The 26,771-nt window shown below is 29.1% G+C and overlaps 1 protein-coding gene across 1 annotated transcript in view; it reads right to left on the bottom strand.

Moving 5' to 3' along the window:
• The window catches only part of Vps11 (vacuolar protein sorting 11), a 74,284-nt gene that overhangs the window by 15,134 nt on the left and 32,379 nt on the right, over positions 1-26,771 (bottom strand). The window contains 12 exon segments of the mRNA XM_076473149.1: positions 407-491; positions 2,765-2,839; positions 9,214-9,302; positions 9,687-9,737; positions 13,553-13,639; positions 15,699-15,808; positions 16,310-16,339; positions 19,156-19,261; positions 19,485-19,676; positions 20,704-20,850; positions 21,976-22,054; positions 22,656-22,730. Of these exon segments, the coding sequence (XP_076329264.1) occupies positions 407-491; positions 2,765-2,839; positions 9,214-9,302; positions 9,687-9,737; positions 13,553-13,639; positions 15,699-15,808; positions 16,310-16,339; positions 19,156-19,261; positions 19,485-19,676; positions 20,704-20,850; positions 21,976-22,054; positions 22,656-22,730 (1,126 nt within the window).

Below are 26,771 nucleotides of genomic sequence, written 5' to 3'. Positions count from 1 at the left end.
CTACCTAAATCATTCCTCAATTTCCTAGCTAACAATCCCTTAAAAATGAATATACAAAAGTAAATAGAATTAAGAATAATAGAGAAAATACAACATTGTTTCAAGGTTAGAAAGGAATTTCAATAAACAAATTTTAAATAATTACAATATTAAGTGTTATAGATAAACTAAAATTATTTAACTTTGCTTATCACATTGAAAATGAGATTCTGTGGAATTCCAAAAATAACTGGTGATAGTATTGTATATTTAACAAAAGCTAAATTAGAGAAAAATTAAGTAACAAAATACAATTTAAAAAATCATAATCAACAAACAAGACCAAAAAACTAATCAACCAATTTTCTTTGTAAGGCTGTGTATCAATAAGTAAGTAAGTAATGCAACCCACTGTGAAAAGGATATGAGATAATACAGACATAAGAAACTTGTCTTCAGTTGTTTTCGAGAAGAACCACAAAGCCTGAACCCATAATATAGGGTCATAGTTTCTAAAATCAAGAAATAAGAGCACATGTATAATTGGTATGTCAATATGTAAATTTCAACAGTACTAATTACATATCAAAATTATTATAATTTAGCTAATTTAGTAGTAAATTAAACAAGTGCTCATTAATTAACTACTCTTGCTAGACCAAACAGTGAAAGTTAATAATAATTCTTACAATGCACCCTTACAGAACAAAAGCTTTTTTACACATCAAATGTATCAAAAAATACTGTACTTATAACAACTTTAATTTGAAACTATACGTATGTTAACTCCATGTCAACATTAGCATGAATATCTCTAAATTACATCAACATGGTTTTATTTTATTTTTATTTAGAAGAAAGTGGATGATGGTATGTTAAAAAGAATAGTTCCTATCCTCAACTACATGAATAATTAACAGTTTCTTCAATATTTACAGCTAGTTAATTACAACTAGGTTTTCAGATTACTACACTACAAAACTTTACTGAATTGCTCAATTGTCATAATGTTCATTTTAAGTATACACAAAGTGTCCAGAAAAGTTAACTTTTTAATTATGTTTAACAGAAGCAAATGTTAATGGTGAAATGTAAGTTTTTGTAACATGTTAGAAGTATTAGCAGTAGCTCATTTACTTCTAACAAATGAACAAAAGAAGCAAGCAATAACATTTACCACCTGCAATGGTCTTTAAAATTTCCATATTAATTTATAAGCAACTTTTCACTGTCATAAAACAGTTGAAAAATTAATAAATGTTTAGTGAAATAAGAAAAACAATGATTTAACATAACTCCACATAATCATTTGGTAAATTGAAGATGAACCTACCACAAACTTGGTCTTCCACAACAATAAGAGATTCCAGGACCAAGTATGTAGAATGAAGATAACAAAACTTGATATGAAGGGTCAAGTAAAAATAAATGTTTTATTAACTGAAGACAAACCGACAATTAAGAAATTACTATCATAGTGATAGAAGTACTGTAATATGATTAAGTTAGAGAAGAAAAGATTGATACATTGTTTAAGGATTATGTTGAGATATCTCAGACAATCAACAGACGCAAGCACTACAAATAAAAGAACGACAGGACTTAATGGAAAGTTATGGATTCATCAAAGTTAGAAAAGAATGTTATTCTCAGAAATAAAAATGGTAATCATTGATTTGAAAGTACCAAACTTTATTTGTCAGGCACATTTTCACTGTAGCTGGTCAACAAGGACAAATCATTAGTCCAAAATTACCTCTCTTCTGTGTGATATTTAAAAAGTAAAGTTATCCTCAGGGAGAAAAATGATACAACTATCCTACAAAATAGCAGATGAGCTTTTTAACAAGAGGCTACAGTAAGTAACACTGCAGCATATGACCTCAATCACATTTAACTTGTTTCAAATTACAGTGTTTAGTTTCACACAAAGCTGAACAATGGCTATCTGCACTGTCTCTTTCTAATTTGAAAGTATTGGGCTAGAGGAAAGTGTATCAAGTCAATGCACCCACTGCCAACTCTTAGGCTGCTCTTGTTAGACCAAACATTGAGATTTGACAATCACTCTTATAATGCACATACATGCATGTGCAAAACATGATTTTCTTTTTATTTCTTTGGGAAGCAAACCAAAGAACCTTAGATCAACAGCCTATCACAATGTCAGGCCTTGGCCCTCAAAATTTGAATTCAGAAAAATCTTTATATTTCGAGATATTAAATATATACTTGAGGAGAGTTAGGTATTAATATTTGCATAACTACAACCTCAAATTCAGTATGTAATCAAAGGATTACAATCTAGAAGTTGCTAAGCAACAAAATTTGTGTATATCAACATTTTTAAATACTATTTTCTTTGCTAAACATATCATAAATAAAGCACTGAAATTTTATTAAAAACATGCATATTAATAAATCTTACAAATAAGTGTGAATATGAATCATGGCAATAATCACTGACTCTTTGTGTTTCTACTTTCTGACCAATACACTCACACTTTTAGGCCAACAGTTAAATAAATATAGAAATCTTGACCATTTCTTTAAATGCTTAGCTTTTCTAATTTATTTTGTTACAATCAATCAAGAAAACTTTATTTGTCACAAAAGTCATGATGGTTGAATTCAACAAAGCTTTTAACCAATGTATAATATCACAGTAGTTCTTCAAAGAGAAAGACTTAAGGTAACACCCATTCTCTTTCATACATATTTCTAGTTTCTGAGATGTCCAACACTGTTTTCCAAGTTAAACTCAAGTTTGAAAAGTGACACTAACCCAAACCTTTCACATGTTTTGATAACATTTTCATAGTCTTTATGGTCAATATGATATGATAAAATTTGCTGGTACCTGCAAATAGAAAAAAGTTATTATTTTGTCTCAGAATCAACCTTCAGAATCATATTTCTAAATAATTATTTAAAGACTGAAGCCTGTAAAACGTCTGTAAACATTCCTTACAAAAGCAAGTTTGAAATTAGCATATCTCCTGAAGCACTAATAAAAACAATTTATTAACCTAAGCTTCGTCTAGGGATATTTTCTGGGTTATCTTCTATAAAACCACCTCAGTATTTTTTTTGTTGCAATAGATATTGATGCTAAATATACATATTATATATAATGCTTTATTTACCTTTTCAAAATTTCAATCTTTGATTTGTAATAATATTAGCATATTATTGAAAGTGGAATAAGTTGTATATTTATGTGATATACATTGAAACTCCATATATGTAGCAATCTGGTCCTTAAGTGCTATAATGATATGCATTCTCACACTTTCATTTTTATTTCAATTCTAAAAATCAGATTTACAAAACATCTACCTGCCACAACTGTTACAGTAAACTGTTATGGTATCTACACATTAAAATTATATATGAATATTGAAAAAGCATGCATAAAATTTCAAGAGAAGTTATTACACACTGAGTTTCTAAAATAAAGTAAAGCTTTTGAAAAAATTCTTGCATTTCAAAATTTCCAACATCAACCTAAGATTGAAAAAATTTTTTTAAAGAATTGCTGGAAAAAACAAATAAAAAAAATTACTTGAGCCATTTATTTCCAGCTGCCTCTTAATGTTAAAACAACACTTTGGTTACTTGGATTACATGCATTTAAAACAAGCCATTGAGACTCAACATAGGCAAAAATTATTACCTTGCAATCTAAGCCAATTACAGAAATGACTAAAAATGACTTTACAGTTAAAGACTCTTTTCACTTCTCTAATTTCATCAAATCCTTGGAATTTGATTCATCTCTATACATCACAAGTTTTGACATTAAGTCATTATATGTTAACATTCCACTTGATGAAGTAATCAGATTAAATAGTGATTTAGTATTTTCTGATACAAATAAAGTTAATGGCTTAACTAAAAATTATGACCAAAGAATCTCATTTTGTGTTCAATAATAAGACATATGATAAAATTGAAAGTGTAGCAAAGGGCTCACCACTTGCTCCAATACTATCTAATTTGTTCTTGTCTAATCATGATACCAACTGTTTACAATCATGCCCATCCAAATTTAAACCTCTAGTTTATAAGATATACTGATAACAGTTTTACTGTATTCAGAAAGTAAAATCATGTCAAAAAGTTTCAATATTATTTAAATTCAAAGCACAGCAATATTGAGTTGAAGAGCTGCCTTTTTTAAGATAGAAGTCAACAACCAGAACAACAGTTTTGAAACTAAGTACCACCACAAACCAACATTTTCTGGTCTGTACTGTCATTTCAGCACATTTATACCTGACTGTTACAAAACTAATTTAACCAGTATTTTAGTTTATAGAGCATATAAACTTATCAATTCTTACTGGTACTTTCATGATGAACCTATCACTATTAGAAAAAATATTTGTTTTAAAATGCCTTCCTTCTAGTACTCCTCAACAAAAGTATCTTTAAAAATATCAATAAGGTTTACAACCAAAAGTTTCCTGACTTCACTTTCCTAAATTTCCTTTCACTTTGGTGTTATCTTTCACTGTTTTTGATGGCATCAAACTGAAAAAGTAAAATCAAATGTGTTCTGCAATTAACTTATCCCAAATTTATCCTAAGAGTAATCTTCAAACTGAACAAACTGATACCTACTTTCTTCCCCTTTAAAGACAAAATACCTCCCTCAAAAACAAACTGCTGGAAGTATATAAATAATTGTGTCCTTACTGCAGGAAAGTTTATATGGGATCAACATCTCGAACCTCAACTATCTGAATCAAGGAGCATGCATAAAACAACCTTTTTAATAACTGGTGAATTTACAACAACCTAAGTAAAGACTGTAGTGAAAAAAACAAATAGTAAACACTTCAGAATAATAGACTCAACAAAAGATAAATGGACACTGAGAAAAAGAAAGCATTCCTAATTTGTAACCTATGGCCTAAGCTGAACAATCAACTATGTCACTGCATTCCAAACTATGATCAACTCATCATGACTGAGATGGGCAAAAAGTAAAAATTTCATCTAAGAAATAAACATTTTCTAGGAATAATCCTTACAGAAACAATCTAGGAATGTTATTATCTTCTAGTCATTTTTTTTTTTTTATAGAAACAATCCCGAGAATCTAAATATCTTCTGGAAATATTGTTTACATAAAAAAATTTAGAACCTTAGTATCAACATAAACAATTTAGAAACTGGCCAGTTTTTATATAATTCTGTGCAAAACCAGCACATGTGCTAAGAATTCCTTATAGAAAAAATGTAAACCTGGTCACATTCCTGAATAATTTCTTATAAAGATCAACTTGCAAACACAGTCACATTTCTGAATAATTCCTTACAGTAACAACATGAAAACCTTACCATAATCCTACATAATTCCTCATTAAAACATAATACAAGCCTGGTCACATTCATAGCTAATTCCTTATAAAAACACTATGTATATCTAACCATGTTTTTGACTAATTCATTTTCAAAATATCATGTAAAACTGACCACATTCTTGAACAAATTCCTACAGAAAGATTATACAAGTTTCAGAACATTTTTGAATAATTCTTTACAGAAACAACATGTACAAACCAAATTCTTGAATAATTTCTTACAGAAACATTGTACAAGTCTCACCATATTCCTGAGTACTTTCTTACAGAAACAACATGCACACCTGACCATATTCTTGAATAATTACTTACAGAAACAATAAACAAACCTAACTACATTCTTGAATAATTCCTCACAGAAACATAATGCAAAACTAACCAACTTCACAAATTCTTTCAAAAATAGCTAAGGAACACATTTTTGTAATGATTTTTTATAGAATTAGCCTGGGAACCTGATCATCTTTTGTTAATATTCCTTGTGAAAAAACAGCAACAGTTATGAACCTTACCAGCTTTCTGTATAATTCTTTTTGCAGCCTGAGCATTTTTTAAAATTATTATAAATGGAAGAAATCATTGCTTTTAGGTCATTATTGCTATTTCTAAAACTATATGAACAGAAAATTTACTATTGCACAACCAAGACATACTTGTGGATAAATTTTATATTTTAACTCCTTCAATATGTGCTCAGCCAACTTGACTGACCACATAAATTCTTTGTACTTGTTTAAAGTCCTTATAGATTTGATATACTAACTTTTAATATATTTGGGAGTTTTTCAGTAAACATTATAAGCCTTTCACATACAAAAAAATAATATTTTTAGTGAAGTAGTTTCAAACTAAAAACAGATTTTTCCATGAATATATTTTGATCATTTTGACAATATGTTTTGAAAAGTTCACACACACAGTGATTTTTATGTTAAGATTAAAAACATGTTTCTTCATTTCAAAATTCTCAATTGTAATTTGTGTAATCTCTAAAACATAAGGTTGGTCAATCTTACCAACACTGAAACCATTAAAAAAATGTAAATAAAGCTAACTTACCCTCTTTTCCTTTCTAGAATGATTTCAAATTGTAACATAAAACTACAATAATTTACCCTAAGTAATTTAAGCTCTTAACAGAATAAAACTATTTATAATTAAATTTTATTGTTTTATTTCCATTTGAACCATGCCTAACTAATATTCATAACATTATAAGTTATAAGTCAGTTGGAGAATTTGTAACTCATGTTATGCTATTGAATTACGTTACCCACTAGCCATTGGGGTGTGTGCTTCATCAAACATTTTTATTATTATTTATTTTACACAATCTAATTTTAACTAATGAGAAAAATTCCCTATTTTTATATTTTAATTACTTTTATAATAATAAATAATATATATGAAAAACAAGAAATAAATTACTCTCCTACATCTTTTATTTTTTTGCCATCAACTGTTGATGACACTTAACCCTATTTTTTAGTAGTAATGCCCAAAATAATTTTTATTTAATTAAATAACACACCAAAGAACATGCAAAAATCAGACAATTTCCTCTAACTATCACAATTTTTTTTAGCTTTCTAACTATGCAACAAAAGCCAATTCAAATTCATCCTAGCTAGCCTTTATCTTTTCGTTTTTTTTTGTTAAACCTGAAGATGATCTAGGAAGGTCAAAACATTGTTCTCTGCTTATCAATAAAAGTGTTAATACCCATATAAGCCATTCTGAGATGCATTTTTATTTCAAGTGGGTTTCTCGCAATCAAGAATGATTTTCTATTTGATAGCTCTGAAACCAAAGAAAATTGAAAGCTATAAAAAACTGTGGTTTGTCTGAGGAACGATGATTTTATAGTAAGTAATTTATGTAAAATTTCATACTTATTAGAGTGAAAGTGAATAAAATAGATAAAATAAGATGCCTAGAGAAAACATATTACTTTTTTACACTATGGAAAATTCAGGATATTTTCTGATGTTGCATTATAAAATTAAGAATTTAAACTTGTATACTATAAAAATATTGACTATTAGCTACATATTTTGCTATGCTAAATGGTACACCATAAACCAAAAGTAATTTAATAAACTTTTGAATGTAGCCTCTAAAACCTCATGACATGTGTAGTATATGATGTCAAGGCAGATAGGGTTAATGTTAGAAAATTCCTTTCCATATAATTTTACAGAAACAACACAGTTCACTTTTTAAAAACAAACAGATTACACTTATGAAAACATTTTACAGAATTACTAAATTTTTTATATGAATGTGATCAATTAATGTTTAAATTTTCTTATGTTTAGGTACAAATTAACAAAACCTTAATAACTAGTTTTAAAGTAAAATTTCATAAACTAACACAGTACATGTACCACTTAAACCATCTTATTTAAGTGTCATTAAAATAAAATTTGGTCTCAATGTTACAATGCTTTTGGAAAAACAAAAAAAATATCAAGCCAATGTCAACACACCCTATACATGTCTCTAAATATCGTTCATGGTCTCTATTTTATATTAAATACCCTTACTGTGAAATTCATTTAATCTTTTCATGAGAAGTCATGGATCAAAGGCCATGTCATCACATTTAACTTGCTTTCAAACTTTTACTGAACTACTATTTCATGAATTCATGTCAGTAAATTTGGAATCAAATTTTAATATGAGTTAATTTCTTATTTTAAAAGTAAATATTAAAAGAACACACCTGAATACTTAGATACTCTTATTGCAGAACATGACATGTGAATAACCAATTCACAACAGCTTAGAATGTCCCCAGAGTGGTTTTCTCAGCAATTTTAATCTGTGAAAAGCTTACCACATTCTTTTAATCCAAGGTTTCAAGGAGGTAGGTTGTGTGCAGCAACAACCAAGTACAAAGGTGTAGTGAAAAGAGGTAATTGTTTGCGTTACTTCTCGATTTACTGTTCTATATTTTCAGGAAAACAAGTTTACTAATTTATTTCTAAAGAGTAATAATCTATATATAATGTACAATAATTGAAATGTGACTATATATTATAAAACAATAGTCCATTAAAATACAGCTAAGACAAGACAGACTAAAAGTCAGTTTTATATTACTGGATATGTGACCCGAATGCACATGCACCATGTTAATGCAAGTTACATAATGTTACCTAAGCATGACTGTAAGGTCAATATAATAAAAAATAATAATTGTATATGTAAACATATAGCTTTTTGAAACTTAAGCTTTTTGGACTAAACATTTGTATTTTCATTTTATAATATGTAGTCATTCTAGTATGAAAAAAACAAATTTTTATTTCCCGAATTTATTTTATGATGATTAAGAGGTTGATTTATTGACAGACCCCACACGTTAATAGAGTATAGAAAATAACAATCTATAAAGTCCTGATGAAAGAAAAAAGTTTGAAATGTATTTAGAACGTTGCAGATATTACACAAATAATATTTGAGATTTTTAGGATGAAGAATAGTTCTTTTTATCATAACATGAAATCACTTTGTACTCAGACTATTTTCACAAATAAATCTTTTGTAAAATTTTTCATTAAAACATCTGATATTTTGTGTAAAAATATTTGTAATTTTTACTAAAAGCCTACCAAAGTTTGTGAAGATACACATGCTTTATCAAAAGTTATAGTGCAAATACTTAATGTGTGTAAATGTGTAAAACTTATTTATATCTTACTGAGTCCACAGCAAGAGTTAAAGCAAGGTTTTAAAGATATACAAAATAGAAAAAAATTATCTATACTTAAATATCAATCTGAGAAATGAAAAAATAGCATATACTTTTCCAAATATCACTGAACATTCAAACTGTCTTAGTGCATTCCATACTTACAGCTTTTCCTTTTCATACAGATGTAAAATTCCAGGTTTAAAACTGTTCATCTGACACAAGACCAGAGCCTGATCAACATGGTATCTTGCCTAAAAGACACAAAATACTTATTTAGCACAACAAGTTAAATATATTTTTTATATTTTAAGTCAGTTTTGAAATGAATCCCTTGCCATTCATAACGTCTGACCTAGAAACGTACATTTATCACAGGTAGTTAAACAAACATTTCTTTATCAGATTGAACAATTAAAATGGATTATATTATTCATACTACTTAAAATAGATTATGCAACTGCTATGAATACATGAAATGAAGTGCTATTTGATTTAAGATATAGGAAGGTAAATAAAATTATTTTTGCAACTACTTTATTACAACAAAGAACGTTTATTTAACATACTCTTATAGGTTGCACTTATACACAGTTTTCTTCGGTCATTATTAATAAACACATTTTACCTACACTTACCTCTGGATTACTAAGCATATCCATTATCTTCTGTTCACATTCTTTTTTATTCTATTTGAAACATTAAAAAATTAATTAATTTGACCTTTTAAAACTTCATAACATTAGTTTATACCATAAGTAACTCAACTGTAAGCTCTTCAGAGAAATAAGAAACAAAACTTTTGCTACTCCACATACACAAACTTTATGTTATGAAAACACAGTTCATTCTCGTCATTTCACATCAAACCATATATTATTATGATGCATTCGCTATTTATATCTAAAAAATTCATAAAACAATTACAAAATTAAGGATTTTGCTTTCATTTACACCTTTACAACAATAAATCTTGAACTTCAGTTAAAAAATCTATAAACTCTAAATAAAACATAATACATAAAAGTTCAGGGATATGAACACAAAATTTTATCTCTGTAACAAGAAAATACCTAAACTTTAAAAATTGTTAGAAAGATAAACAATGACATAAAGCTAATCTTCATTCAGATACGATCTACTTAATCTATACTTTGTTATTGTCCTGTTCAAACCAAGCATTGTAATGGAACATATTTTTACTGCTTTTATTGATACATCATTCAAAAGTTTAATTTTTCTAAACTGAAAATGCACTTCCAATAACACTTATCTCTGCTGACAAGATAACCATCCTTTGACATCAGCTTTGTCTATCTAAGGATTGGTCTTGCATGCTCCAGTCTTTTGTACCCCACTTAAATGCCCTTGGCAATATTTAATTTGCAAATTTCTTCACCCAAATCAATGCACCCTCTATCCTGGTACTGTATATAAGCACCTCACTTTAATATAATAATGTAATCGCATTTTAAAGACTTACACAAACCCTCAGTGGGTAGGTAAGATGGGAGAGTGTCAGCAAGGCAAGTATTATTGGAAATACATCTTCAGTTTAGGCAAATGTTAACTTTCAAAACATGCTTACCATCTGCTGACAACATGGCTCAAATCCCAGATTGAGAAGGTGGAGGGGCTGGTGAAAGCATGATTCATACAGAAACCATCTATACAGAAGCAGTATGTGTACCAAAATAAAAGTGGTACACAAGTTGGGAACCACACTACATCCAAGCAGGTATGCTCTTCACCTAGAACCTAGTTCCTGTGTCAAGAATGGAATAGTATATGAGTAATCCTCATATAAGATAGCCCCTACCTGGTAGATGAGGTTCCACAACTTGGGGTTGGAATTAAGGGGCCTTGGTCCCTATATCCCACGTCAGTGGCCAGGGCTACTGGACCGCATATCATATATATATTTTTTCTTGGATACCAACCTGTAGTAATAGAGTGATGCATTTTGCACAACCACAGTCATGAAGAAAAAGTAAGCAAAACTGAAATGGACAAACTTTCACCTCCACTTGAAGAAGTCCAAAAGATAACACCCCAGGCTCAGAATGATAGGATTGTGTATGCCATACTCAACCAAAGTAAAAGAACTTATTCAGTCTGGAATTATGAACATTCATTCAACCAGGTGGACAAGGAGTATTCTCCTTTCCCATGGAATTATGGAGAAGATGTGGAACCTGTGCTTAACCAAGAACCTAAGATGGGATCACTCCATGTTCAGAATTGTACGAAGATAGTGAACCTCCTTTCATGAACAATATGTAAAACTAAAATTGATCAGAGAAAATGGCCATGCACACCCAACTGGATAACATAGTATCAAATCTGAACCAGAATTACATGTAGGCTCCAGTAGAGGCTGGTGCTACTTCCATTAACATATGGGACACACATACAGGGGCAGAGAAAGAGGACCCTAACTTCACTCTCTTCTCCAAGAGCAGAGAAAAGACTCTCTCCACCACCCCAGTGACTGAAAACTATGTGTGGTGAGGATTCCCTAGCTCTACTAGTATAATCTAGGGGATAAAGCACACTGGGGAGCTCTGAGGAACAGTGTAATAGATGAACCAAATTTCCTAAATTTTTAAAAGCAAATCAATTATAATTTATGCAATCAAATAATTGGCAGAGACAAACAGACTTCCCTGTAGCTTTACTCATGATAATCCATGAGTGACAGTCTATGATAATATAATAATGCCACCTGGTAAGTGCCTAGATGGTTTTTATAAAACACATCAATTCTACAGAGCCTGTTGCAACTAGGTATAATCCATTTGGACTGAGAGAATCACATCTGTGCAGGCACCACTTACTACAAAGTGGGATCCTGTCAAAGCAGGATGTAAGAGACCTTGGAAAATCAAGAGACAAAACTGTGAAAAAAGTACCCCCTTCTACTTTATAATCCAGCAGACGTGTTTAAGAATGGCCATGGAATAGGAGAAAACTGCCAGAAGAAAGTTTCCCAATCATGTTAAGAACATGACAGAAAAGCATTGTGGGAAGTCTGAATACTGCCCATTGAACTTAACTCCACTGGCTAAATGAAATGGGCAACAAAAGATAAATGTGTTGAATAATCTGATAAGATGCAACTCAGAAGATACCTTACCTGTAAAGACCAAATATGCAAAGGAGGCATTTAGGATTCCACCTCTAAGGAGATGGGGAAAATCAAGGAAATTATAATTATATCAGATTCCACATAGTGGCTTAAAAATCACAAACCATAATGAGACGACTCGTAGAACTTCGTCAGAGAAAACTGTGACCAACACTTTGAGAAGTGATTACACTATCTATGTGAGGTACTTATATACAGAACCAAGATATAAGGCTCATTCATGAGGGTGGAGAAATTTGCAAATTAGATACTGACAAGGGCATTTAAGTGAGGTATAAAAGACTGGAACACGTAAGACCAATGCTTAGATAGGCAGAGCTGATGTCAAAGAAGAGTTAACTTGTCAGTGAATGGTATGTTTTAGCACTTATATTAAAATCATAAAACAATACCCATTACTTTATGATAGCTTACTTAAATTACTAGGGTATTGTTACCTTATGATGGCATATTTGAAGGTGAATGGAGCACCATTACCTCATGATGGTTTGTTTGAAGGTTATGGGAGTGCTGCTACCTCATGCCAGTTTGTTTGAAGTTGATGGGAGTGCTGCTACACTTTATATGACTATTCAGTTTTAGAGTTTTACAATGTTTTATTGCTCTTGTTAATTCAACTGAAATGAAGCTTCCTTATGAATATTATCATTCCTTTGGATATTCTTAAATGCAGGTTCACTATTTAAGAGTGATGTATTTCACCAGTCTTGTTGACCCTGACATTTTGTTGCTTTTTTATCTTAGTTATTCATCTGAAGCATTAGTTTAAAATAGTTTACACTATTGCTAAATCACTACTCTTTGAAGGTTGTTTTATGTGGCTTACCTGTTGTGAATCTCATCTTTTACAGAATTGTATATGCATGTAAAAACATTGTTAATTAGTTTGTGTAATGAAACACCATGTACCTTTCTTGACTACCAAAGGAAAAAAAAAAGCCCAAAATTATTTTATGTTGTAAGTTACGAGATACACCTTATTAGAAAGTACACCAGTTTAGTGTTAATTGAAGTATAATATTAATCAAGGGCAATACTTCATTTTAAACAAAAGCTACACTATTAGTCAAGCTGTAATCTGTATAAATCATGAAAACACTGCAAACATTTAAAGTTTCTCTAACAGCAACAATGGTTGAAATCCGTGATAGTACATTAAAATAGTTGGAAATAATTTACAGACTAACACTGTAAGAACTTACCTCAGAACAAGTTAACTTTAACATGATCAATAATGCTAACTGCTAAAAGTACTCACTAATATCTTGTTAAGAAACAAAAATGTAATCTTCAAAATATTTGACAAATATCAAAATTAACAATTAAGAATTTTGCTCAAGTTGTTCTATAACTTACACTTTCATCAGTCTCATGATTGTAATTGTGAAGGTAAAGCTCTAACAGAGTATTGTACACTAAAGCAGAGGAACTTCGAGGTTCAACCTAAAAACAAATCAGTAAAAAGTTATGAAAAAAATTAATTATGAAAGCATATCTTCTTGTAGAGCTACAGACTTCTTTGATAATTACATTTAAATAATCAATATTACTAAATCTATTAAACAACTTATAAATGTATCTTTTTAAAACAAAATATAACTGATTATGTTATTTATCCTCATTATAAAATCAAAACATGGTTTTAAAACTAGAAACTATAGGATTATGAAAAATTCAAAGTTAAACACAGTCAAAAATGACAATTTATGCAACAACTAAGGAAACTTTGAACAATAAATTCTTTTGCAGTCTACTAACATTTCATGATTATCGACAAAATACATGATTAGTAAACTAAATCATTTAATTGTAAATTAGCAAAGTTCCTAATGTATTATTAATATTCAGTTTAACGCTTTCCATAATGGGAACTGAGTTCCCTTGATTTTTTCTTCTCACATTGGAAATATTTAACCAAATTGCATGAAACGTAGTGCAAACTTACAGAACCAAATATTATCAAGTTACAGTTTTAAAAAATTCATACAATTCAACTAATTTTTTACTAATTTTCATACCATGAGACTTTCAAAATTTTGTTGTAACGTTTGTTTGTTGTTAAGCACAAATCTACAAAATCAACTGTCCACATTGTGCCCACCATGGCCATCAACTGTATTTAGAATTATAAGCCATCAGAGTTACCATTAAGCCACTAGGAAGGAGGTTGTTGTGTAATGTTAAAACAAAAAAAGAATTAAAAAAAAACTTCCATATTAAAAATTCTTTTTTTATTATTGATGATAAAAAATTCCATTTTGAAAATCCAGTCAATATCAACTTAATATTCATTTATGTTTTTTATACTTTACTTCATTAACAGCAGAAGTAACCACTTCCAGTTAAAAATCATATAAAACATCATATAAATTTTCAGATTTATCAGTAATTAGAAACGTGTTTCAAAGAGGCATTGATGACAATATTCTTAGTTGAGATCACTCTATCCATTTTCTTTTCAATAAATTATTTTAGTGTCTGATAGGGATTTACGTTACTGAACTATTCTGCAATCACTTACTATATTTACTAAATTTAATCAAGTTTAACCAGTTTCTAGACATAGAAAAAAAATGTTATAGCTTTCAAACAAATACAGTTTAACACAAAAACATTTTAAAGAAAGCAAACAACAGATAAAGACACTAAAAAATGGTTTATTCTTAAATGTTCTAATATTTAAATTAATTTAATTTTTTTTCTTTTAAGAGCTAAGTCTTAAAACTTTCCCAGGAAATCCTAAATTACTTCTCATACCAATATATTCATTTTAAGTTGCAATGTAATTTATGATCTGCTCTATCTAATGCTCATTAAATTTCATCTCTAACTACTTTCAAAGCTGAGCTTCATTAGTAGTTGTTCTTATTAATGTTTCAAGATTTTACAAAGAAAACTGGAAAATGTTTAAGCCTACATTTCTATGCAATTCTAAGGAGTCTCATCTATTAAAAAAACTCAACAGTGTTTTAGAATTTTTCTGCACATTCCAAAGTATAGGTTTATTTTTGCCAAGAATCTTTCAGCTCTTGAAAATACAGTTAATATCTATGGTTTTCTGTATGTGGTGGTTTACTTTCTATTTCACTGATTTTATTAGCTGAGCCTCTCATTTCCATCCTTTTAAAATCTGAATACTGGATAATGTTGTTTTTAACAATAGTGGTACATTTAATTTGTGTAAAGAAAATTTATGTTTTGGCAAACTTCATCATTCTATATTTGCAGGCATATTATGCTAATTTACTAATACTTGACTATATTATGACCAGTGAACAGCACTCAGGTGGCAAGTACACACTTGCATGTTAGATTTCCAAATTTAAGTAAAAAATAATAATTCTCACCCTATTTCAACAATTTGTAACTCAGATATTTTAAAATTGATATTTTGTTAAAAACAACATTATCCAGTATTCATCACTTGGTCATTAATAAAAATAACATCTTAATATTCCTCTGTAGTTTATTGATAAAAGTAATGAAAACATTCTTGAACTACCTTCACCATATGTTCTAGGAATTCCATCAGTTTCTTGGAATTGTTGACAAAGATATGAATAAATTCTTCAGGTGAGGACTTATTTACTTCATTATCTACTACTCCAGAGCCTAAATGAAAATATTATTTTACAAATCTTTTTAAAACAACACATCACCTGGTGAATTAAAATAGTTTAAGCTAATTATTTTAGTTTTCAGACTATTTCACTGTCTGAAAAAAGTAGAAAATGACATAGTTTACTGTTACAAACTCAAAGTTTTCCAAAATAGTTAAAAGATAGTTAATCACTTTAATATATGCAACTCATCCTGGAATGTTAGCCTCTTCTAATTAGCAATAGACACTGTACAACCAAAAGTAGGAAAACAATAATTACAACAAAAAGAAAAACATCCATTTTAAAAGACATTGTATAGGTTACTTAAATAGAAAGAAATATTGAACAACATACTGTTTCAGACCATGAAAAACTAATGTTAATAGACATAGTGCAATATAACTCCATGTAATAAATTTACACACAAACTGTTTGTACATAAATATCTATACTGTATCTATTGGCTGTACAACTGTAGCAGACTTTTTTAAAATACAAGAAATTCTCTCACCATATAGAGAATTCTGATCAACCAGGAAAGCTGAAAGAATAAAATGTCAGACACTGAATTTTTCACATTTTTCATGCAAATAATGCATCTCTTTAAATAATAAACTATCACATGCTTGTTACCAATCAGTAATAAGCGGTTGAAGAAGACTAGTACTAAAGTACACACATACATTAGATACAAACATTTTAAAACAATTACTTAAAACATCACAGTATTTTAATACCTTTCAACAACTTACTTTGGTTGAAACTAAAATATTTTTACTGTTCCAAACAGAACAAAATTTTATATTGTTAGTACCAAAAAAATATAAACACATCCAAATAATTCAGATAATACAAGAAAGGGTGAACATATAGAAGTATAAAATAGAATAGAAATAAACACTAGAAAATTGAAAGAAAGATGCTATTTAGAATTAATCATTCATCATTACTACTGGCAACCACAACAAGTACCTGTAGTGGGCAGAACACAGATAGCCTATTCTGTAACTTTGTGCATTATTACAAACAAACAAGTTGCAACAATTAAGGTTCAAAACAACAATGATCATTTGTGTGTTCTCCGAATAAGGTAAACTATGTTGTTTATTTTTTGCTGCTTTCATCAACAACATTAATCATACTAGTTCATATATTAATGGACATTAATTTTATTTTATTGTTTATTACATTTCATTTGAAAAGACTATTCTGCACTGTTAATCTGGTGCTATATTATTAGGGATTATGACCAAAAATTTCATTAACAGCAAGGGTACTTAATTAGTCAAATAATGCATTCTGATCTTCAGAAGTAACAACACAAGAAATGTATATTTAGTTAGATATAATTATGATCAAGTTGACTTTTATTTTCATTTCAGGTATGTGTCTTGCTATGATTTAATATCATATATTAATATAAGAAATCACAAAATACATTGAAAGTTATAAATGGTATTAGAAACCACATTTTTTGACAGTTGTCATTAATATCAGCAACCATAGAATGAACTTATACAAGAAAATAAGGACCAAATTAATTCCTAATACTTATAAAGGAAGCAGTAGTGACAAAAATTACTGAAAGAATCAAAAAACTAAAATTTACTTGAGTTACAGAAAGTCCCTTCAGCAAAGGGGGAAAAAAAAGGGGGGGGAAGATATTTGTACATTTATAGTCTTTAACAATATAAACTTTCTTCTGAGGACTATTTTGTTTTGCTTCTAAGTATGCAGTACACAATACAGAAACTATTAAAAATTACGTTTAAACCATTTTGGCATGCTGTTCCTAAATCAAGTACTCAATGGATATGGTGAGAAACTTGAAGAACATAATAGTACATACGTTTATCTATGAAAACTAAGGGAAACAAAGAAATATACATGTTTGTCTGTAAAATCCAGCAGAAATATATTTCTTTGTCTAAAAAAAATTGCAATTCTATAAATATGGGCATTTTTCTTAATACATAGTCCTATATTTTCCAATGCCTTAAGTACTGAGAATATCTCCATCTTGGAAATTCTAAGTCCCCAAAACACACTTTTATAACCTGAATATATAAATATGAATACTTTTGTTGAGTAAACTGGAAATACGGATTCATTATGTATCTATAAAAAGCAAATAGTTTGTATCCATTGAAATTACATCAGATTTTCAGGAGCATTAAAAAGTTTTATTGCAGGTTTTTGGCCACCTTTGCTACTACACAAAATTAATCTAAATAGAACATTTACAGCACTTCTCAAGATTTCACAGTCTACTTGGAATGCAATTTTTAAGTTTAAGGTTAAAAATTAGTTTAGTTTTCAGTATTTTTAATTACTAATTTTAAAACAAAGTATTTTAATAAATGTTTCATGCAATGAAAATTCCACTGCAACTGAAGTACAAGGGTTGAGTATATTGTATTAAAACCATTTTTGGGCCATAAGTAATTTCAATCCATGTTACCATTCTGGTCATGCTTTAACTGATAAACACACACATTGGCAATAGTCATGCAGCATAAGCATAACTGATATTGCAAAATGCTCCATCGTAATACTGTCACATCTAAAGCACACCTTCCTCCATGAAGCCTTTCCATATTTGGAAATTAGACTGGTATGTTGGTGTTTATTAGCATGAATACCAGTTTCACTCTCTAACTACACAAGGTATATGATGCATAGACAGATATGTTATAGAAACAGATTGTTAACATGATCTGTATCACTTTTCCAGGCAGAAATTATTCTGAATTCCGTTATGTGTATACAATGCCAGAGGCACATGGCTGGTTTTTACCACTAACATTTATATTCATATATTCTTACCCATTAAAAGATGTCATATTTTTCTTGCTATAGTACGGGTATGACTTGTTGCATGTCTGTTTCTGTATTGTAATGGTGTTATAAGTTCACACATATTTCTGTGCTTTAGTGTCATTAAGTACCAGGAATATCCACATTTTGGAAATTCTAAAATTCCAAACACACCTTTATGGTTTGAGTCTATATATATTTTGTGTCAGAAAGGACTATTATTTCCCAAAAACGATCAATTTTTAGTGGCTTCACACTTCTACATAATGCCAAACATTGTTCAAATGTAGTTATGATACATTCCATTCTACTGTAACTTTATTATTGCTGTGGTTGTCACATGATCTGCTGATTTACATATTGGAAATTGTTTTTAAATAACATACTCAACTCAGGATGTTGATTACACTACATGGTCTTCAACACACTAAATAAAAAACAATAAATATTCTGGTGAAACAAACAAAAACAATAAAGACTAACATATTTTATTCATTAGTATTATTATCAATAATGAATATATAAGTATGTGAATCTTACCATTGCTAGGCTTATAATCAGTGCACAATTTTTTTAGTAGTTCTGTTGTAGGTTCAGGTACTTGACTCATTAAAATTTTTCCATATCTCTTCATATTTTCTTCAGCCTAAAAGGCAGTATATTAATATTAATACTAGTACATTACGTACTTCCACAAGAAATATATATGTGAATGATAAAAAAGTAAGTTGAAAGATGAAATAAATACTGTTCAGTACCTCAATTTGAAGGCTGGTATTTAAAAAGTTGATAGCATTTACTTTGAAATAAAATACAATAAATTTAATTGTGAGAAGAAAGCATTCTGATAATACACAAGTTTTTCTTACTTGATAAAAGTCTACTTTTGCAATGTAATCTAGTGCTTTATTGTAGTCTTTGTGGTCTTCCAGTTGAATTTTCAGATACCAGTCATGCTGTTCATGTTTCTGGGCCAAGTAGAGGGCATGAGTGTAGTAGCCTGCTTGTCGACAAACTTTCATTGCAATCTCCACATCAAAATCTACTTCTCTGTCTTTCGTCTGTATGTACAAAATTAGTAATATACATAAATGCATGTTCTATTTTATATGTTTTTCCTCTATTACGTTGTCCAGAAATAAATGTCTGAATTCTCACAATGACATTCAGAAGCTGAATATTGTATAACTTATCGTTGTTTCGTAGGTTTAATCCAACATTTGTCACTTACAATGTATCTTAATCGTCTGCTGTTTAAACTCTACTCTGAATAAATTTTGCAACCCCCAAGGCAGGAAAAGAAGGACTTTCATCTGATTTTCCTCTACGACTTCAAACTTAGACGAAACACTACCTAAACTACATGGAACATCAGCCAGGCATTTGGCTATGGATCTGTTACTAAGTGTACAGTTCAGCATTGGTTCCTAAGGTTTTGACATAGAGATGAGTCTTGAAAACCACGAAGGTTGGACGGAAGCCATCCTTAGATGAAAACACATTAAGGGAAGCAATTAAAACAGGCCCTTGCGCAACAGTACTTGCAGAAAAGCTAGGCACAAGAAAATCAAGCATTGCCAACTACCTGAGTGTGATTGGAAAGATGAAAAATTTGGATAAGTGGTATATGCATGAATTGACTGAAGATCAACAAAATTGGCATTATCAGACCTATCAAAAATTGAATGAATTGGGAATCGAGGTTCTGTCTCATCCACCTTAATCCCCAAACAAGGGTATATGCAAGTACTTTGAAAACTTTTTTAACATTAAATGCTTTCAATGTTAACATTAAAAGCTTCTTCTGCAGCTTTCAGGGAGTTTACTTAGAATGGTAACTCTGATTTCTACAGCATCGTTACAAGTTGGCAAAAGTATGTTGAAGCAAACGGTGCATACTTTGATTAAAAAATGTTTTAGAACACTGGTTTATGCTTTTCCAAACTTTGCAGTTCAAAAATGACATTTATTTCTGGACAACCTGACAAATACTTACGTTTTTACCAATAACTGGAAATCTACTAAGTAATTTAATATTTTAAGACAGTATATTATTAAACAAAGAAGTTAAAACAAAACATTTCTCACCATAATAAACTCATCAAGTTTGTTGTTATCTTTTAGTTTGGTATAACAATTGAGCAGAAGGGTTGTGTGATCCTCAGTCGCAAGCCCTTTTTTATGCAATGCCTGTAAATATGCTGTAAGATTATGGATCCTTTGGGCATCTAGAAACTTAAAAGAAAGATTAGATATATTGATATAATGCTTTTGTCCATATCAGGGCTTTAAAGTTGCTTGCTTCACATTTTTTTAACTATTTACATTTAAAGTACTTTGTTCATGTTTAAACTTTTTGTATGGTGATTATTTCGACTTGTAATCACCATGCTCTATTCAAAAAATGCTAAAATATTTAAAACTCAACAACTTTAATTATTATCCAAATATTACACTGATTTTATTTCAATTTCATAAAGTTATTTAAAAATATTCTAAAATAATGTAATAAAAACCTATTAAGAATCTTATGATGTTTTTAATGCAATTCTGATTACAATATTTACATTTTATATAATTTTTCTGCATTTTTAATTGTTATTTGGAAACAGTGACATACATTAACCCAACAAATAAATAAAAATATGAAATTAGAATAATATATACCTTTTCATATGATATTCATCTCTTTTATACTAGTTCTGTAATTAAACACATGTATGAAAAAGTTAATCAAATTAATTAGATTCATATTTATCCAATTAATCTTTATCTTTTTAAAGACATTCTCTTCTTCTGGTCTTACTATTATTTGATTAAGTTTCTAACTGAATCTTGTCGCGCTAAGCCCAATTTTCAAATTAACCATTTAATAAAAAAAAAGTATTATTTACTGTTACTGTAATCTATTAAGTAACTTGACAACAAAGGTAAAGGTAATAAGGAAAATTTGTGATTGTTTTTTGGTGAAATCATTTTTAACTACAATTAAATTAAGAGTTATTTTCCATTGTGTTATGAAATTAGATTATTCTTTGAATACATGAAATTTGTTTTGATCACTTAGTACTTTATGTAAAACTGAATAATCTGCTTAATTTCCAAAATACTAAAATTAATTTCTATAATTTTTTTCTTTGAAATGGTTGGTATGCTTATTAACAAACCAAGAAATATGTGTTTTTTTTCTGTATAATTTATCATTTCATGGATTTTTTAAGCTTCAAAGTCTCTCTATCTGAAGATATTCTGTGACCAATCAGTAACAAGAATACCAAACCATAGGAAGCTGCTAACCTTTAAGTTTTATTTAAAGACTCTACAATCCCTAACATAGGAATTTTCTTATAATCTACTTACTTTATGTATAACGTAAGAGGCTTCCAGTTTACCAATAGTTTTGATATATTGGGTAATTGCTCCATCATGATCACCTTTACTGAGTTAGAAAAAATAACACTCATGAATAAAAACTCAAACTCTGGTTTAAAATATATATATATATATATACACATTACAAGTCACACCACACAAAATTTTAGCTAAGTAAGACATCATACAAGTTGAAAAAAAAATTCTTTGTATAACTCAGCATAATTTATTAGAGAAACATTTCAAATGTTTCCAGTAGTTAAGATAAATAAGATTGCTAACTTATTTTCCAACAATCCTGCACATCTTTTGGAGGTTGCTACAGCCTTGTGGAAAACAACTTTAGATGTATGCCTTATCAAGATATGAGATAACTATACTGCTAATTCAATCATTAATTAAATAAAATATAAGAATAAATCAGACCAATCAAAAATACAGTGATTTTTTAAAACCTGAATACGACCCAACCTTTCTGGGAAACTAATGAATCTGCAATAAATGAAATAAATTTTCAAAAATTATTTTTTACCACGGGAAGTCTCTACAAGGTTCAGAAATTTTTTTCCAGAATATTTACCCAACACTAATAATCAATGCAACAATTATCAACTCTGAGTTTATAAGAAAATAATACATTCAAACAATATTTCCTGTGAAAATCTTACCAATAAAGATGGTCACCATACTGACGAAAAATGTCAATTAGTCCATCTTCATCATACTGTTGACTTTTTGCCAGGCTGAAATGTTTATATATAAACATATTTTTAAAGAATTCTTCACACAGTTTGATTTTAAAACAATTTCTTCTATTAAACTTTGGCCACCTATTGTATTGTAAGTACACATTGTGGAACAAGTATATGGTATTATTATACTGTAATATTCAGTCTTTTCCTTATGAAACATAATTTGAAAAAATCATTTTAAATACAAATATTAAGGTTTTTCTCGAATGCTATATTAATGATTCTCAATCTAAGAGGACAGTAAAACATCAGTATGATTAATTATTATTGGTTGCATTCACAACACAGTGATCAATGTATAATTAAGGTTAACTCATGCTTCACATGATATTTTCTATCAATAACAACTTCTATAAACATTATCATTTTACAGCTATTGGTTGAACCAAATGTCAAGTATGAACTAATCAAAACATATTTTAATTATAAAATATTTCCCATGAAAACTTATTGACTGTAAAATGCCTGTTGGACTTGTATATCCATTTATGAATTATTATTTTATTTGAAATGTAAAAAGTTACTTTTTTCAGATGCTTTGTTGTTTGTTTGTAAGAAGAGTTGTAAAGAGCATAGAGCCTCTGTAAAATACACAGTTACATGTTTATAACCGGAATAATATATTGGTAAAAACTAATATATTACATTTTTCACCTTGTGTAATGACATAAAATTTATTATACATAATGAAAAGTGAAAATCCCAATTTTTACCACAAACTCCAGTGTAACTTTATAATACTGAATAAACTAAAATTGAAAACAATTTCTCAGATTTATATCATAAGCTGAAACAGTGATTTTGGGTACCACTCATAAACATCAGTGTCACCCGATAAAATAATCACTTCAATTTTGCAAACTATAGAAAAATTGATTTTATGAACTCACAGAAATTAGGGTGGAAAGATTAGATAGAAATTTATTGTCTCTACACAAATTCAAATTACCAATACAAACCAAAGTATTCAGAAGAGAATTAGGCACATTCTTAATGAATTTGTATAAAATATTTATATTTCATCAATTCAACACATTGTTTTGAGTGTTCACCATCTGCTACTTTTGTACTTGTAGCATTATTAACATCTAGCATGATATGCTAGAAATAAATCATGCCCTCAATAGTTCAAAGGATTACATAAACATGTAAATCAATACCCTCCATGTTTCAAAGAAATACGTGCCCAAGTTAATTTTGTCAAACAATTTTTCACTATATTATCAATTGCTTGCCCAAATCTATTCAAACGTATCATGTATTACAATGATTATTCATTAAATGACATTGTAAATGCTGTCACACTGATATCTATCACTATATTCTAAATTATATATCATAAACACTTTGCATTACTACTCTTTCCTTTAGTTTCACTGAAATAATATACATACATTTATATATATCATGCATAAATCCAGGTAACATTTATTTATTTAATATATTTTCAACAGAAGCATAACAACAAATCATAAAAGAACTTCTGTTGCATTGATATATAAGCTATAAAAAGTGAAATAAAACAAGAGGGAAATGACATTTGAAATTCTTTTAGGCAAGATTAGAGTAAATAAATCTGAGAACCTTTTTCCTTTTTATTAGCTTTACTTTTGTATATCAGTAATACCAAACTTGGTGCATGCATATAACTGATTCAATTTTATTACTCATCAAGGTCTCTAGCAGCCTACACTCAAATTGAAATACTTTATACAAAGCAAGAGCACCTTAATCTATTAGACCCTGGACAAAGTCAAATAAATCAAACATTGACTTCCTGAGTCTAAAACTGTAATTAGGTCTCAAATTGGTCAAGAGATGATGGAGCTCAGAGTTAAAAGTTTGTACTAGCAAATCTAGGAGTCGCAGCTAAAAACTGGACATTTTGGAGCTCATTTAGAACAACAACAAAAACAAAAGAGCCTGACAGAGAAAGGGGGTTAATGCTTCATACATAATGCTGCAATTTGATATGACTGAGAAGAATTTAACTAAAAACTGAAAGTAATTGTTAGTTATTATAAAATGTTGTGAAATTCACATTTTAAATGTATATACGTATGTTTACATGAAAAGGTTTTGTTTACTTTTCAGTCATGGGAAGTCCTTCTGGAAAAGTAGATAAGATTAGAAGATGCTGAAAAAGTAAACATTTTCAAAAGCTGGTAATATTAATCTTGATAGAATGTCTTAGATAAATGCCATTTTAGATGATTGGTGGAGTCAAAAAACTTATAGTTGCTATTATGGGACAAAAGACAAAGACACATGTTTTAAAGTGTCAAAAACAAGTACTTTTATATTTGTACTGCTACTTAAAAGCAACCGACAGAAACAGGTCACATGAATGTTGTTTCACGTCTACAAAATAACTTGAAAAATAGTTGAAAAATACAACTTACCAGTTGTATGGAGATCATAGGCAGTGTATGATTTTGTTTTATAAAAACTTTAGGATATGCAAAATCAGCAATGCATTACAAACTTCCTCTATATATGAATTTTTTTTATGCTCTAGTTTTTTCAAGCTAAAATCTATACAAATTCAATATTCCTTTTGAGATCCTGCATACGTTGCTATAAGTATTTATATCTGCTTTAAGTATTTATACGTAAGATTATAGAAAATAAGTTACATAAATTTTAGAAACAAAAATTCATAATATTACCTCAGTTTTGTAAATTAAATATAAAAATGAAAGACTACAGGTCAACTCTATTCTAGTAGGCTAAAGGGAAGGCAAAACAAAATGTAGTAAAAATACTATAATCAAAGGATTTCACATTCAAAGGTTTCAAACCACATCATCACATTGAATACAAAAAGACACAATCAGCTAGATTGTTTTTAATTGAAGTTAAGCACAAAGTTTCATGATGGGCTACATACATTCTGCCCACTACAGATATCAAAATCCAGTTTTTAACATTGAAAGTCCTCAAAAATACTGCTGTGCCACTGAGGTGGCCAGTTAGTTTCTGTTGACCTTACAACTGTCATCAATCAAAAATAATAAAAAAATACCAATATTTAGTATCATTTTCTAAATGTTATCAAGGTTTATGTTATTTAAAGATTTTGCTGGTATATATGTACATGCATTTGTGTGCATACATAAGCAAATATCAGTTCTTATGCCTTTCTTTATACAGTTATTGTATTTTGTAAACTAGTTTCATAATCTAAAGGTAATCTCTTCACCAGGGAAAATAAAATAACTTGGAGAAATTTAATCATGTATTAAACATTAAACCTTCAAATCTATTTAAAATCATATACTAGTTACAAGTATATAAATCAAGAGTGACATAATAAAAAACCCATCAAATAAAAGTATGAAAATAACTAAAACACACACAAGATATTTTCTCCCCCAAAGCAAGTGAAACAAAAACAAAATAAATTACCAAACAGCAGCAAAATCTTGACTTTAATACTGACAAAAAGTAATTTACCATACAATATTCTTACTAAAAGCAATCTTTATCATACATTCACTTGTAGTTTCATATTATAAACTAAGTGTTCATTGAATTAAGAGAAAAATATATGAACATACTGAAAGTTTATTACTTCTGTTATCAACAGACAACATCTTTCAGGATTTCTATTACAATTAGCAATGTTTCTTTCCTTTCAAAATATATGTCGAAAAATATAAACAACTGATATAAGAAGCAAAATACAATTTTCATTATTTGATTTCAGAGCTGAAATCTACAGAAGTAAAAAGGCTACATTTATTCTTGCTTTACAAGTGTGTTCCTTATCACTGAGCAATGTCAGGAGATTATAAGTTCCTTACCATCTAAGGAATTTCATCTGTACCAAATTCAACACCACATTATAAAAAAAAACTGTTCTATTTTAGTTATTACTTTATTGGTTACCCACAGGGATAGCTGAAGCAGATAACCTTTTAAACTTCAGTCTACTACTATTAGTTTTACATCCACAAAAGAACTTGATAAACAGCTTTACCCTCTGTTTGGAGATCATGTCCAGTGTAAGTTTTACTTTTGTAAAATCTT

Source organism: Tachypleus tridentatus, chromosome 12 (genome assembly GCF_004210375.1).
Source record: "Tachypleus tridentatus isolate NWPU-2018 chromosome 12, ASM421037v1, whole genome shotgun sequence".
Classification (NCBI taxonomy): domain Eukaryota; kingdom Metazoa; phylum Arthropoda; class Merostomata; order Xiphosura; family Limulidae; genus Tachypleus; species Tachypleus tridentatus.
Note: the sequence above shows the minus strand (reverse complement) of the source record. Positions and strands in the feature narration are given on the sequence as shown.